Genomic DNA, 16,546 nt, shown 5'->3' on the forward strand with positions numbered 1-16,546 from the left:
CTTTCCAGTTTTTCATTCAACACTGCAATCTTGCAAAGACTGCTTTTAGAAAAGCATCAGAATAAGATGCCTAGGACGGAGTGCCATGAAGCTGAGAGAAGCCATGAAGCCATGTCGTGGACTCAACTACGTGGCCTTAAAATCCCTTCCAGCCTCTATTTTCCACCAGCAAAAGATGAATAATAGGGTATCACTGAGGAGGGGGGAGGTCCTATGTGATGATGATGGTCAACTAACTAACTAACAGCTGTAAAAGAGGATTAGACTAATTCAGGGAATAGGCTACCAATGGCTAAAAGCATGATAGCTCTATACTACTTCCAGGATCAGAGGTTATTAAGTTAAACCACAGAGCCTAGGACTTGCTGATCAGAAGGTCAGAGGTTCGAATCTCCGCGACGGGGTGAGCTCCCGTTGCTCAGTCCCAGCTCTTGCCAACCTAGCAGTTCGAAAGCACGTCAAAGTGCAAGTAGATAAATAGGTACTGCTCCAGCGGGAAGGTAAATGGCGTTTCCGTGTGCTGCTCTGGTTTGCCAGAAGCAGCTTAGTCATGCTGGCCACATGACCTGGAAGCTGTATGCCGGCTCCCTCGGCCAATAAACCCCAGAGTCGGCCATGACTGGACCTAATGGTCAGGGGTCCCTTTACCTTTAAACCAGTTACTGTGGAGCAACAGGAGAGGGCAATTTGGTGGCTGCTGTCCTGATGCAGACATCCCATAGGCAACGGAATGGCCACTATGAAAAAACAGGATTTGGAACTAAGCTTTGTTCTTGCCTCATGTTCTTAATACAAGATTCTTCCTCATCTGTGTACAGCTGGAAGTCAGTACGGTATTATCATCACAGATGTCGATTCTATCACTCACACCCCAATCCTAAGTATACTTATAATGATCTCAGTGGAACTTATTTCCAAGTAAAAGCACACTTGGAGTTGTATGTTTTCAGCTTACGAAGCTGTAGTTGCTCTCTGAAATGCACATTAAACATCGAAGCCTTAACAACATTTTCTCAGATGTTCCATAACCATGCTTAAGATTTCATCTATGGAGTCCAATCTTATGTATATAGAAAAGCAAAGAGAGATAAAACCTGGCTGTTCTCCACACCATGGTAACTCATCCCCCCCCCCCCCCCCCAGATTACCACAACATAGTGTTCTGGGTTTGTCTCCGAAGATTTCTCGGAAACTTCAGTCTGTTCAAAATACAGCTGCCAAGATGCTAACTAGGACCAGCTGTAGGGTATATAGCTAGTCACTATACTGGCTGGTGAGCCATTTCTGGATACGATTCAAAGTTCTTGTGCTTAGTTAAAAGTAAAAAATGGCTTGGGACTGATTTCTCCCAGATGCTCTTGCTCAAAGGATGCTGTCATCCTTAGAGACCTTCTTCTGCATCCCTAAACTTCCCATATTAAGAAAATGCTCTCAGTTAGATATATGTGAAATGCCCGCTCTCGGGATGCATCCCTAGTGTGCCCAGGGTTCGAAATTAGCAGGGCGCCAGGCGCATTTTGCACCTAAAGATTCTTCATCTGTGAGCACCTCAAAAAGTATGGGCGCCATTTTTTGCGCCTGGCTGACATTCAAGGAATAGTGAAATGCATGTGCTTTGGAGCTTCGAAGTATATGTTAAGGATAGACAATATGTTAAGGAGTTTAACAATAAAGAGTAGAGTGTTTTGAAAACTGGAGTGTGGTCCCAATATTTTTTATTGTAAACACCAAATTAAATACGTATTTACCATTTCTGCTAAAAATATGATATTAACAATGTGTCAGTTATGTGAACTGCATATAAAATTTATTAATTCATGATTATCAAAATAATAAATAAAAAGTGTTGCTGACACACCCACCCACCCCGTGGCGACTAGACATTCTGTTTTGGCACCCACTACCCAAGTCCCATGGGACGCGGGTGGCGCTGTGGGATATACCACAGAGCCTAGGGCTTGCCGATCAGAAGGTCGGCGGTTCGAATCCCCGCGACGGGGTGAGCTCCCATTGCTCGGTCCCTGCTCATGCCAACCTAGCAGTTCGAAAGCACGTCAAAGTGCAAGTAGATAAATAGGTACTGCTCCGGTGGGAAGGTAAATGGTGTTTCCGTGTGCTGCTCTGGTTCACCAGAAGAGGCTTAGTCATGCTGGCCACATGACCCGGAAGCTGTACGCCGGCTCCCTCGGCCAATAAAGTGAAATGAGCAACCCAAGTCGGCCACGACTGGACCTAATGGTCAGGGGTCCCTTTACCTTTACCTTACCCAAGTCCCAGAAGCCATTTGGCTCCTAGCTTTTCTCTCCCAGTTTCTAACACTGCTTAATGCCAAATGTTATGTCCTGTCAGCATCAAGCAAAGCTTCTCTCTTTATTTTTGGTCCCTAGAACAGCCTTTAACAACCTGGTGCCCTCCAGATGTTTTCGACTACAACTCCCATCTGCCCAAGCCAGTTATCCTAGATCTCCCAGCACATAATCTAAACTGATCAATATGCATGGGTTTTATTGATCTGTATTGATTTTTCCAACTAGCAGGAAAGGATTCTTACTTCTGTGAATCCTCACTTCTAGGGACAGACTCCATGTGATCATTCTCTCTTCCTCTTTGAAGTGTCTGTCCCTGGGCTCAGAAAAAAAATGACAACCAGTTGTTGAACCAGCTGTCATTGCCACATAAAGAGGCTTGAAGAGCTATTTTCCCAGCTTAGGGAAGTTTTGGGCATCAAACTGGTAACAGCAATCTGTTGTATTAAATGCAGCAACCAAGTCGTTAATCTTTCTTCACAGAAATCTAACTGAAATATATGGAATTGACAGCACAATCCTGTATATGTCTATTCAGAAGCTGGTAAACGTGTGTAAGAAGAAAAAAAAATTGATATAGATTGTACAAAAGGAGCATCACTAGCTATCACACATGTCTTTAATGCCAAAACCTTTCCCATTCAGACACTTAAGAACCTTATTTAGTAATGAGACCCAATACCCTTGTAAAATTAAGATTTTATTAACCCTTCCTAACTAGAACCCATTTTTACTATTAAAACAACCTGAAACACCATGTTATAAGGCACCCAAAATAATCAGGTCTGCACACCAGATTGAACTAGAATTAGTCTGATGTAGCAACCACGGAAGTCTAAAAACACTTCCTATTCCAGTGATTGCTTAGGCAAAAGTTTACAGAAGGAATCTTAATAAACAGGAACTAAATAGGAGTGGCGCAGTAAGCCACAATCTTAAAAAAGAAGTGACATTTCTTGCATTAAGTTCCAATTTCATTTTATTCTGTAGAGTGTGCCGGTCTGATTCTTAAGAATACCTCAGAACCAGATATCCTGGGATCTTTGAAAAGTCATTTTAACTACGGTACTTAGAAGGTAGATTCAGTGTGTAGATCAACATGATTCCCCTTTGGTCCTGTGAGGGCATTTCAATTATGCAGTTTGATATGCAGCTACTCAGTTAAATTTCTGGGCAGTGTTTTCAAACAGCTGTCTACTGTAAAACAAGCACTCTTCAAGGCTGAATTTCTCTTGGTGTGAATTTAGTTACAGTATTTAGCATTTTTCAAAAGCAGTGGTTTCCCCCTCCTCCCCTCAGTCATAAATAATAACCGGCTCCATTACTTCAAAAGGTGGATTCTTAAGATTTCTGGAGGATTTCCACACTACTCCATTCTATACCTCATATAAACGTTCTGGTTTGGGATATCTTGGTAGTGTTCCAGATTGTTTCCTCGGGCTTCTTTAACACCCCAGTATTTTGATTTATTTTATTTTTTCTTTGTTTCTAAAACTTTATTCCTAAAATGGCCTTTCTGTTGCAGTCATTCTGACACCTGTACCTGGAGATCTTAACTCTCTGGCCTGAAAGCACCATAACAAATTCAGAGGAGAAAGAAATGCACTCTGTATATCCACAGAGGTTCTCGTAATTATCACTCCCACGCTCTCTAATCTGCATGTGGTGCCTGCCACCACAAACAAGTTCTTCAAAATTAAGATCTACCAGGAATGCAGATGGGAAGGCTTCCTATCCCAGAAGGCCAGAAGCATGTCTCACAGTTCAATAGGAGCACTGAGATGCAGCTTCGTATTATATTATATATACTGTACACCCTGGTGCAACGAATGGGCACAATGGTAAGGCCACACAGCAGAAGCAAATGCAAGACAGGGGGCTTCACGACTGCTATTTTTAAGCAACTGGCCCCACAGGAGGGAGAGATCTGGTTGCAGCTGACCCAACGCAGCAAACCGATACTCTGGGTAAACAGGGCAACGTCAAGGCAATCACTGCCTCGCCCGCCCGCGGCACTACACGCAGCTTTTCCATCCATGGTCCAAAAGCTTTTATTTACCAAGACGCGCCGTCGTGTCCCGGCGGCCTCCGCGAGGAGACGACACAGGCGCAAGCCGTCTCACCACCCTCGGCACGGCTGTTTGCCGGGCCCGTCCGCACCCCTCACCTGATGCTATTTATCCGCATAGGTAAGCAGCAAACGGGAGGCCTCTAAAAACGTCTCTGTGGGATTCAGGGACGAGCGCGCCGCTGTGGAGGGTCCCAGGGCGGCCGCCATCCTCCTACAGCGGCACTTGACCACCCCGGGTGTCTTTGCCAGCGAGCAAGGAAGTTGGACTTTGCTGTGCGCCCGCCCGCACTCAATTCGGGATAAAGCTGCCTCAAGCGGAATCCTCCCTCCCCTTTCAGAAACTTCTGTGAACGCAGCGACGTTTTCGCTCCGCCCCGCGCGTTGGTTTATTTATTTATTTTTTTAGGGTTGTCGAGCATGCGCAGTAGCGAGAATGACGCCACTGCCATCACTTTCGAAACTCTAGTCTAGACCTTATTAAAGCTCATGAACCAGCTTCTTTCTGGTTGTTATTTTCACCAGAAATGCGAGTGGCAAAACTGTTAGGCACTCCTTTTGGGTTAGAAAGAAATCAGGCTCCCTATAACAATAGGGATTTCCCAGGTTCTGCATTTCCTAGGTTGATTTGTTGAAGGATTCATTGACCTGGTTTATGCTGTGATCTCATGGTTATGTTTTTGCAAAATAACATGTTTAGTATTTTAGCCCTGCTCCCTAAAATGTGACCCATTTTGGGGGGTCAGACGTGTCAGGTTTTGTCATTTGTGTGTGCCCAAGGTAATCCAGTGAGTTTCATGACTGAGCAGAGATCTGAACCCTCGTCTCCCAGGTCCTAGTCTGACCACTACACCACACTGGGTCCTTTTCAGAGAAAAGACAGGAAGGGAAACAAATATATGAACTAATTTGTCCAAGCGTTAGAATACTCTGCAGTGCAAATTGAGTTGCTTATGATATAGCTAGTTATTGTACCAATTATTTTGATTATTTGTCTCATCTGCCATCTATATCATAGTGATGTCTCCTAGCAAACTGTGACCTAATAAGTTATTGTAAGCAATTTCAGTTCAAACCTTGCAAAGGCTGTATATTGGGACTGAAATATACAGCCTTTGCAGGGTTCCAACTGAAATTGCTTTACCTCTTAATTGATTCCCATCTTCACAAGAGAGCTGAGCAAGGTCGAGTTCCAATTTCAGAGAGTTTCTTGAGCAGGTAGCATAAGAGCAGATGGGCCTTTCTAAAAAATATTGACTTGGAAGCTGCCATGTACATTTTAATTCTTGTGTATTGACCCATTCATTATTTCGGCATGTAGCCCAAAGGACAATTTCAGCATTGTTCTGTGCTAGAATAATTTGGAAGTACAGTGGTACCTCAGGTTACATTCGCTTCAGGTTACAGACTCCGCTAACCCAGAAATAGTGCTTCAGGTTAAGAACTTTGGTTCAGGATGAGAATAGAAATTGTGCTCCGGCGGCGTGGCAGCAGCAGGAGGCCCCATTAGCTAAAGTGGTGCTTCAAGTTAAGAACAGTTTCATGTTAAGAACGGACCTCCGGAACGAATTAAGTACTTAACCTGAGGTACCACTGTATGGTCACCAGGCCTTAAAAAGTCCCATATCCCTGGTATCCAAGGCTTTTTTTAGCCAGAACTCACCAGAACTCAGTTCCAGCACCACTCCATTGGGTGCCATCACTATTATAAGAGAACAAGGGAGGCCTTCATGGTGAGTTCTGGCACCTCTTTTTCTAGAAAAATAGCACTGCTGGTATCAAATTGCAACCAAAAAATTCTTTAAATGAAAAACAGGCATGGATTAGAAAGAACATCTTTGTTTCTTTTAAATGTAGTACACCCACAGTTTTCCTCCACAACTGATTCCATAACAGTTAAGAATAATAGAGTTGCCTTTTTGTCCTACAGGAATTCATTTCTGAAAACTGCCGCCATGCTTCTCCACTTCTTAAAAACTGCATGCCTCAATCTTCAAGGTTCCCAAGTACATCGGCATTTGAGAATCGTGAGAAAGCATTTGAGCACGAGCGCAACTCATCACAGCCGAAGGAGAGTGGTTGTCACAGGCATTGGGTTGGTGTCGCCCCTGGGCGTCGGAACGCAACTTGTGTGGAACAACCTTCTCCAGGGAAATTGTGGGGTCGTTGCTCTTGAAGGGGAGGAATATTCGGCCGTCCCATGTAAAATAGCCGCCTGTGTGCCGAAGGGGGTTAGCGAGGGCCAATTCCACAGAGAAAGCTTTGTGTCGAAATCAGAGAGCAAGGCCGTGTCATCTGCCACCATCCTGGCCATAGCTGCTGCCGACTTAGCAATAAAAGACTCTGGGTGGCATCCGCAATCTGAACTGGACCATTTGAATGCTGGTGTGGCAATAGGGATGGGAATGGTTCCGCTGGAAGACATTTCTGACACGGCCTCCATGTTCACAACAAAGGGTTACAACAAAGTCAGCCCGTTCTTTGTTCCAAAGATCTTGGTCAATATGGCGGCAGGTCATATTAGCATCAGATACCAGCTGAAGGGACCCAACCATGCCGTATCCACGGCCTGTACCACAGGAACACATGCTGTCGGAGACGCCTTTCGATTTGTAGCCTACGGTGATGCTGATGTGATGCTGGCTGGGGGGACAGAGGCTTGCATTAGCCCCTTGTCTCTAGCCGGGTTTGCCAGAGCTCGGGCTCTGAGCACTAGCTTTAACTCAAGCCCTCAGCTAGCTTGCCGGCCATTCCACCCGCTGAGGGAAGGATTTGTCATGGGAGAAGGTGCCGCCATTTTGGTTTTGGAAGAATATGAGCACGCAGCACAGAGAGGAGCTAAACTGTACGCAGAAATTTTGGGCTACGGACTCTCAGGTGACGCTTGCCACATAACAGCCCCTAATCCAAATGGGGATGGTGCCCTCAGGTAAAAAACACATTTAAATAATTGTAAAGTTGTTTTCTACATTGGGAATCAATCCATACATTAGAAATTCCCTACTGTTTAATACTTATTTTTGAACTTCCCAGCCCAGTCTGGACCTGACATATACTGAGTCAGACTGGCTCAGATAGCTCCATATTCACTGGTATTGACTGCTGTCCAGGGTTTCAGGCAGCAATCTCTCCTAGCCCTACACTGAAATGTTGGAAATAGGACCGTTTGTACACAAAGCTTGTGCTCTAGCACTCAGCCATGCCTCTGCAGTGTACTCTGAATTCTGTGACATGTTAACAACAACAACAACAACAATTCATTATTTATACCCCGCCCATCTGGCTGGGTTTCCCCAGCCACTTTAAAAACTTCCCTGTACTCCCCTTCAGATGTCTTCTAAAAGTCCCCTTCAGATGTCTTCTAAAAGTCAGATAGTTTATTTCCTTGACATCTGATAGGAGGGCCTTCCACAGGGCGGGCGCCACTACCGAGAAGGCCCTCTGCTTGGTTCCTTGCAACCTCGTTTCTCGCAGTGAAGGCCTCAGTGTCTGAACAATGGGGATGGAGACGCTCCTTCAGATATCCTGGGCTGAGGCCGTTTGGGCTTTTGAATTGTGCTCGGAAACGTACTGGGAGCCAATGTAGGTCTTTCAGGACCAGTGTTATATGGTCTTGGCAGCCACTCCCAATCACTAGTCTAACTGCCGCATTCTTCATTAGTTGTAGTTTCTGGGTCACCTTCAAAGGTAGCCCCATGTAGAGCGTGTTGCAGTAGTCCAATCAGGAGATAACTCTGCCATCAGATGTCTTCTAAAAGTCAGATAGTTGTTTATTTCCTTGACACCTGGTGGGAGGACGTTCCACAGGGTGGGTGCCACTACTGAGAAGGCCCTCTGCCTGATTCCCTGTAACCTCACTTCTCGCAGTGAGGGAACCACCAGTTATGGGGAAACCGTGGTATTTTGTCTGTCAGACATATTATTACTTGTTTGGGACCCTCAATTTATTTTTGGGCGCTCCTCTGCCCCACCTGCAAAAGAGTGTACAAAATTGTATGTGGCATAAGGCATATGCAAATTTTATGCAAATTTCTGTCTTCTCTTTTGAGTGCAGCAAGGGCCTCAATCCATATACAATATACCAGACCCAGAAAATCTTGTTGGCACCCCTGGCCAAACCATGATCTCTCATTCAATTCTGCCTAGAAGGCAATTGTGAGAATTAAGTTAGAAAAGAATTGTGAAGCACTTTGTAACTGTTAAGTAGTCTTCTAGAAATGATTAATAATATTGCAGAAGTAAAATTAATCCCCCTTACCCATTTGGAATGGCAAAGGACATAGGACAATGTTTACCTACATTAATTAGATATGCTTGTTCAGTTTCAAAGAGACATGGCTGCTACTAGTGTTTGTGGAAATATTATTTCCTTTTAAAGATGGCAAGTAACACAGCAGAACATTCAAGATAATTAATGCCTTCGGCTCATTAGGACTGAATTTTCCACTTCGGCATTAGCTTGGCCATAGATTCTATGGAATATTTCAATTAATGTGACCTAACATGCAAGACAAATGCATTTATCCCTGCCTTAAGGATGTATCCTATGGAATTGATTCTTACTCATTTTCATCTGCTGAGGCTGCATGTTGAATACAGAATGGTGATCTTGTGAAGTTGCACGATGGATGAATGCATAATTGTAGTTTTAGGGTTTAATTGCTTTCGTGCACATTCACATGCAACACTAAACCGTGGTTTGGCGGCACATGGATGAGCCTCCATGAATCTGAGCAGAGGGCTGAGGTCATAGGCTCCTCCTCCTCCTGCACAATTGGGAGGAGGGCTTGCGCCAAGTTTAGTTTACTTTCAAAGAATCTTGGCTGAGTATTATGTGGGAACTGATTAAATCTGCGAGTCACCTTCCTTGCCCCAACCTCCAGCCCTGGGAGCCTTTCCCAAACCATGACTTTGAGAACAGCAGAAGGAGCTGGGAGGAGAGGAGTTCAGGTATCGGCTTTTGTTGTTTTTTAAAAAATAATTTTAGGTTGTGTGTCCTTGTTTCTTAATTTAATCCTTTTGCATCGTTTTGTATGATTTGTGGTGTTTTATGTACAGTGGTACCTCGGGTTATATACGCTTCAGGTTACAGACTCCGCTAACCCAGAAATAGTACCTCAGGTTAAGAATTTTGCTTCAGGATGAGAACAGAAATCGTGCCATGGCGGTGCAGGAGCAGTGGGAGGCCCCATTAGCTAAAGTGGTGCTTCAGGTTAAGAACAGTTTCAGGTTAAGAACGGACCTCCAGAACGAATTACCAGAGGTACCACTGTATTGTGATTTGCTGCTATCTTTATTGATTATGGATGAGTAATTCTTTATTGTAATTAATAAGTGTAAACTGTTTAATTATTACTTGCTGATGTTTATTTTTAGTGTGTACTGTTGGATTATAATGTATTATTGCATAATGCTGTATTGTATTGTGACTTTTTAAATAGGATCTGATTGTTACTATTAATGTTTGATGTTTTATTATTATTATTGTGTGTGTTGGAAGCTGCCCAGAGTGGCTGGGGCAACCCAGCCAGATGGGCGAGGTATAAATTTAATAATAATAATAATAATAATAATAATAATAAGAAGAAGAAGAAGAAGAAGACGACGACAGTGGCTTGTTTAGAAACAGACCAGTTTGTTGTAAACCGGGATCCCTGGTTCATAAGTAAGGTTCTTTGAAAGCAAAACTAAACTTGACAGAAATGCTATTTCCAGCCACACTGGAAGAAGAGAGAAGGCATAATAATAATAATAATAATAATAATAATAATAATAATAATAATTTATTTATATCCAGCCCTCCCCAGCCAAAGCCAGGTTCAGAGCAGCTAACAACAGTAAAAGTACAGTGGTACCCCGCAAGACAAACGCCTTGGAAGATGAAAAACTCGCTAGACGAAGGAGTTTTTCGTTTTCTTAGCCGCTTCGCAAGACGCATTTCCCTATGGGCTTGCTTCGCAAAACGAAGCTTGCCCCGCAAGCTCTGGGGATAGTGGGGAAGCGCAGCGCGTCTTCCCCGCTGTCCCCGGACCTCTTTTGAAGCAAGGGGCGGCGGGGAGAAGATCGCTTCTCCCCGTTGCCAGCCCCGCAATCTCCAGGGACAGAGGGGAAGGCGCGCGTGCTCTTCTCCCCTCCGCCCCTTGCTTCAAAAGAGGGGACAGAGGGGAAGGCGCATGCGCCTTCCGCTCTCTCCCCGGACCCCTTTTGAACCAAGGGGCGTCAACAGGGAGAAGCGATTCTCCCCGCTGCCCCTTCCCTTGCTTTAAAACAGGTCCGGGGACCTGTTTTAAAGGCTCGCGCGCCTTCCCCTCTGTCCCCGGAGATTGCAGGGCAGACAACGGGGAGAAGCAATCTTCTCTCCGCCGCCCCTTGCTTTAAACAGGTCTGGGGACAGAGGGGAAGGCGCACGGCGCTTCCCCTCTGTCCCCGGACGGTCTCCATAGGAACACATTGATTGATTTTCAATGCATTCCTATGGGAAACTGTGCTTCGCAAGACGAAAAACTCGCAAGAAGAAAAAACTTGTGGAACGAATTAATTTCGTCTTGCGAGGCACCACTGTAACACAGTTTACATAAAATCACAATCAATTAATTGAAATACATTATAAAATCAATTTATTCTAAAATCAATTCAAAATCAAATTAATGGCAACCATTGGGCTAGAGTTCCATGAGGATTACCTAAAGAGGGGGTCAGACTGTGCCTTGGCCAAAGGCCTGGTGGAACAGCTCTGTCTTGCAGGCCCTGCGGAAAGATGTCAAGTCCCACAGGGCCCTAGTCTCTTGTGACAGAGCGTTCCACCAGATCGGGACCACGGCCGAGAAAGCCCTGCCTTCCTGTGGCCCAGGACCTCCAAGATGTTTTTGTCTGAAGAATGTAATGTCCTCTGTGGGATATACCAGGAGAGGCGGTCCCGTAGGTACGAGGGTCCTAGGCCATATAGGTTAAAACCAGCACCTTAAACCTGATCCTGTACTCCACCAGGAGCCAGTGCTGCCGGTATAGCACCAGGTGAATGTGATCCCGCGGCGAGGACCCTGTAAGGAGTCTCGTCGCGGCATTCTGCACCTGCTGGAGTTTCCGGGTCAGTCTCAAGGGCAGCCCCACGTAGAGTGAGTTACAATAATCAATAAGAAGAGTGATTGAACTTGATGCTTGCTCAGGTTCATGGAGACCATTACGCGTGCTGCTAAACCATGGCTTAGTATTCCATGTAAAATCAGGCTAATGTATGTACTTAAGTAACACAAATCTCTTTCTTTTTCATTCTCCTCCCCTAGATGCATGTCAGCAGCAATGAAAGATGCTGGAATTTGCCCTGAAGATGTAACATACATCAACGCTCACGCCACCTCCACTCCACTAGGAGACGCCGCAGAGAATCAGGCTATTAAAGGACTCTTCAAAGAACACGCATATTCTCTTGCAGTTTCCTCAACAAAGGGAGCAACAGGCCATCTTTTGGGTGCTGCAGGAGCTATTGAGGCGGCTTTCACTGCTTTGAGTTGTTACCATGGAATTTTACCACCTACTCTAAATCTAGATCAGACGGAAGCACCGTTTGACCTCAATTATGTTCCGCTAGTACCCCAAGAATGGAGAAGTGAAAAGCGGCGTATTGCTCTCAGTAATTCTTTTGGCTTTGGTGGAACTAATGCAACACTGTGTTTTGCTAATGTTTAGCTTTACTGTCCATGTATGCATTATTTTTTTAAAAAAGATGATCTGTTAATGGCCTGAAAAATGTGTAGCAATGCAAACCTCTGGTCTCTCCCCACTTGTCCCTGCCCCAATTCATTCCTTTTTTCACTTTTATTCCTTTTAAAGTTTATACTCAAACAAACAGTAATGTGTATTTATAAAGTTTAGGCTGAGGGCATCTTTCCATAAATATTTAAGGAAATGCTCCATATCTGCAAGCAGAAGGAAATCACAATTCGTAACAGCTTCCTGCCCCAGGAAATGGGGGCGTCCGCATTTATCATATGGAAAGAAGAATGGGTTTGTTGCTCAGTTATAGTGCCAAAACATAATTTAGAATTATATTGACCCCAGACTTGCCTTCCCTCCCTTTGTAGACTGATATTCCCTCCGGAGCTTTCTTTGTAGCAAACCATCGCTTGCTGTTCAAAGAGGCAAGTTACGCTTTGCCCTTGCCTGCGAACTAGGATCACAAACCGGAACCAAACCCTGGTTTGGGACAAAGCCCAAGGCTTCTTGGGACTTTCTCATATAAATGCCAAGCTACGTTTTGCTGTTATTATTGGTATTTTTTGTATTATTCATTTATAAAATACCCAAAGTTTCCTAGGCACTATACAAACACTCCAGAATAATAAAGCCTTTCTCTGTGGGATTACAGTTTAAGCAGAGGCAACACAAAAGGTTAAAAATAAACACACACAAAAATGGGGAAGGAAGTGGAAAGCAAGCAAGAATCTTACTTAATTGTCATTATGATGACTGGGGTAAATGGTGACAGCTCTGGGAGGTGGGGGTGCAAATGGCAACTGGTTTATTGGCCAAATTAATGGAGTGGGTTGTGCTGTAGCAAGGTGGAATAGCTCCTAACAGCTGGCAGCTTAGGGAGATGAGGAGCCAAATGGCAGCAAGACTCTTAGAGTCTTATCAGTCTTGAGGAGCTCTTAGTGAGAAGGTATAAGCCTTCTCTTCCAAAGTGACCTAGAAAGTCCAGTCATTCCTGGACTTCACTGTATGAAGGTGAGTAAAGGTGGAACACAAGACTATTCATGAGCACACCCCCCGACTTGTCCTCCTTGCACTGGCGTAAAACCTCTTGGATGCAAACATTGCTTCAAGTTGAGTGGAGTGCTGCCATCAAAGCCCTGGATAGTAGGACAGTTTCTCCAAAGAGAGAGAGCCAGTGTGGTGTAGTGGTTAAGAGCGGTGGACTCGTAATCTGGTGAACCGGGTTCGCTTCCCCGCTCCTCCACATGCAGCTGCTGGGTGACCTTGGGCCAGTCACACTTCTCTGAAGTCTCAGCCTCACTCACCTCACAGAGTGTTTGTTGTGGGGGAGGAAGGGAAAGGCGAAAGTTAGCCACCTTGAGACTCCTTCGGGTAGTGATAAAGCGGGATATCAAATCCAAACTACTACTACTACTACTACTACTACTCTTCTTCTTCTTCTTCTTCTTCTTCTTCTTCTTCTTCTTCTTCTTCTTCCAAGCAAGGGTCCTTTGAATCATTAAAATGCTTTCTTTTGCAAAGTATTGAAGCTGGGAGCTCTCCACCATATACTGTCTACATAATTCGGCAGATGATTACACAGCACAGTTCAAAATGCATTCGCCGCTCTCCTTTTGACAGCGACAGTAAAAGAATAATAAAGAAATCCTCAATAAATTTCATATTGAAAAACATTACAGTGGAAGCAGGTCTCAGTGAAATGTGGGAAAAAATATTTGTTTCAACTCTTTGGAGTTAGTGCATCTAAAGCATAGACAATATTTACCCAAAAAGCTGCATCATAACATCAAAGAAATGTATATACGTCATATGCTTTCTCCAAAAAACCTACCTTCACACTGAAAGCAGACGATTTCTTTTAGGCTGTATGCTGTTTATGTCCTACTCAAAGTTATGTAAAGAGTTCTTACATTTCTCCATCTTTGAAACCTTATTTGAAGCAGGGATGAACATGCTACCTCTGTCTGGGCCCTCACCCTGCAACCCATAGAGGATCACTGTGTAAAACGGGGGTCATAAAATGTGCAAGGAGCATTCACAACTACAGAAGGCTTCCTTTTTCACAAGAGCGCCCTCCCTTGAGTTGGGGAGCAATGGGGACCACAAGAGGGGACAGACTTAGCATGTTGGTCCCTGGGGACACATGTCTGCAGAACACTAAAAGGTAAGGCCTGAATAGGACTTACTTGCAGCTCAAATGTAGCTCATTGGAAATTGCTTTCAAGTAATGCATTAATATTTAGAGGTGGAGATGGTGGTCAGACTTGAGGCAAATAGATCGCCGCCAGGAATCCAATTAAAATACTCTCTTCTGTCAAATTAGATGCATGAAAGTGTGGGAAGTAAATTCAAAGCGCACACCAAAACCGCTATTTCCTGTGCTCTAAGGTGAGTGGCACTGTGGGTTAAACCACCGAGCCTCTTGGGCTTGCCGATCAGAAGGTTGGCAGTTCGAATCCCCGCTACGGGGTGAGCTCCCGTTGCTCGGTCCCAGCTCCTGCCAACCTAGCAGTTCGAAAGCACGTCAAAGTGCAAGTAGATAAATAGGTACTGCTCCAGTGGGAAGGTAAACGGTGTTTCCGTGCGCTGCTCTGGTTCGCCATGCAGGCCACATGACCCAGAAGCTGTACGCCAGCTCCATCGGCCAATAAAGCGAGATGAGCGCTGCAACCCCAGAGTCGGCCACGACTGGACCTAATGGTCAGGGGTCCCTTGACCACCTAAGGTGAGTTGAGGAGTGCTTCTCCAGAAGGGAAAGGACAATTGCATGCCACAACACTCAATGCACAAAGAAAAACTGTTGTCTTATTGTGTGGGAGGAAGATTTGAACATTATTATAGATTTGGGTGTGAGCTGGCCAAAGACTGCAGGTAGTTCTTCCTGGTTTGGAGAAGTCAATCCCAACTACCTGGAGGTCTTCCTGGGCAATTTTGTTCTAGGTGCAAGCGTGCATCAGTGTCACCATTGAGATCTGCCAATGGCAGTAATGCTTAGGGGCTTTTTACAACTCCTGGTTCCCTCCCAACCCCACAGTGACTCCACACAATCCGTCTAGATGGTCGGACCCTGGGCTACTTACAAGATGGAGCTTCTCTTCTTTTGATCTCTTGCGATGCTTTCTCAGACTTATTCCCTGAGGTCCAACGCCGAGGGCCTTCTGAGAGAAGTGATGTTACAGGGAACCAGGCAGAGGGCCTTCTCGGTAGTGGCACCCACCCTGTGGAATGCCCTCCCATCAGATATCAAGGAAACAAACAACTATCTGACTTTTAGAAGACATCTGAAGGCAACCCTGTACAGGGAAGTTTTTAATGTTTAATGTTTTATTGTGTTTTTAATATTCTGTTGGGACCCACCCAGATGGGCATAGCTGTCAACTTTCCCCTTTTCTTGCGAGGAATCCTATTTGGAATAAGGGAATTTCCCTTAGAAAAAGGGGAAAGTTGACAGCTATGCAGATGGGTGGGGTATAAATAATAAATTATTATTTCTACTACTACTACTACTACTACTACTACTACTACTACTACTACTACTGTAGTTCCATACTGGGAAAGGCTTACTTTGTTTGCTATCTGCCTGCTGCGTAGCTGTTACAGCCACGAGAGCCCTGTTTTCTCTCAATGCCAACCTTAATCTATGCAAAAAAAATTCTCAAATTCCAAGTGTTGAACATGAGTTATGGATACTGTAGGTCTCTTATCTGCTGATCTTAGGCTGGAAATATTACTTCCAGAGCAAGACCAGGCATGGTCTTCTAGGTGGACGGGATGATTTACCTGAAGGCTTGTCTCCACCCCCCACATAATCCAGCCTGACACTGAGGTCCAGCTCTGAGGGCCTTCACTACAAGAAGTGAAGTTACAGGGAACCAGGCAGAAGGCCTTCTTGGTAGCGGTGTCCGCCCTGTGGAAAGCCCTCCCATCAGATGTCAAGGAAACAAACAACTATCTGACTTTTAGGAGACATCTGAAGGCAACACTGTACAGGGAAGTTTTTAATGGTTGATGTTTTATTCTGTTTTTAATATTTTGCTGGGAGACGCCCAGAGTGTTGGGGGCAACCCAGCTGGATGGGCAGGGTATAAATAATACCCTACAAGTGTTGGGACTGCAACTCCAATTGTCCCCAAACATTAGCCATGCTGGTTGGAATTGTTTGTAGTACAACATCTGGATGTTGGTTACCCCTGAAAAAGGCAGACATTGGGTAGATTCAGAAGAAGAGCTAAGATGATGAAGCCAAATGATTGGTATTTTTCTGAGATGTGACAAGATGAGCAATAATCGCCTCCCAGGATTCCTTTAAATGTGGGATGTGATATTCCAGAAGTCATTGGGTGTGTGTGTTAAAGCTAAAAATTAATTTTGTTGCTACTGGAAATGATGACTAAGGCTAACCCCACTTACCAGGGAGTAAGACCCACTGAATGTATTATGAATTGCTTCTGAGTAGACA

General features: G+C 44.7%; 2 protein-coding genes across 2 annotated transcripts in view; one reads left to right on the forward strand and one right to left on the reverse strand.

Moving 5' to 3' along the window:
- NGLY1 (N-glycanase 1) overlaps nt 1-4,689 on the reverse strand; it is a 26,563-nt gene extending 21,874 nt beyond the window's left edge. Inside the window, exon 1 of the mRNA XM_083705943.1 lies at nt 4,474-4,689. The gene's annotated coding sequence lies outside the window, so the exon portion shown is untranslated. The remainder of the gene's footprint in view (nt 1-4,473) is intronic.
- Nucleotides 4,373-13,760, forward strand: OXSM (3-oxoacyl-ACP synthase, mitochondrial). Its single transcript, XM_083705994.1, has 3 exons — nt 4,373-4,495; nt 6,305-7,303; nt 11,658-13,760. Exons 2-3 carry the CDS (start codon nt 6,330-6,332, stop codon nt 12,058-12,060), a joined length of 1,377 nt encoding a protein of 458 aa, XP_083562120.1. The 5' UTR covers nt 4,373-4,495; nt 6,305-6,329; the 3' UTR covers nt 12,061-13,760.
- The last annotated feature ends 2,786 nt before the right edge of the window (nt 13,761-16,546 follow it).

This window comes from Podarcis gaigeae (genome assembly GCF_964106915.1).
Source record: "Podarcis gaigeae genome assembly, chromosome: 12".
Classification (NCBI taxonomy): Eukaryota; Metazoa; Chordata; class Lepidosauria; order Squamata; family Lacertidae; genus Podarcis; species Podarcis gaigeae.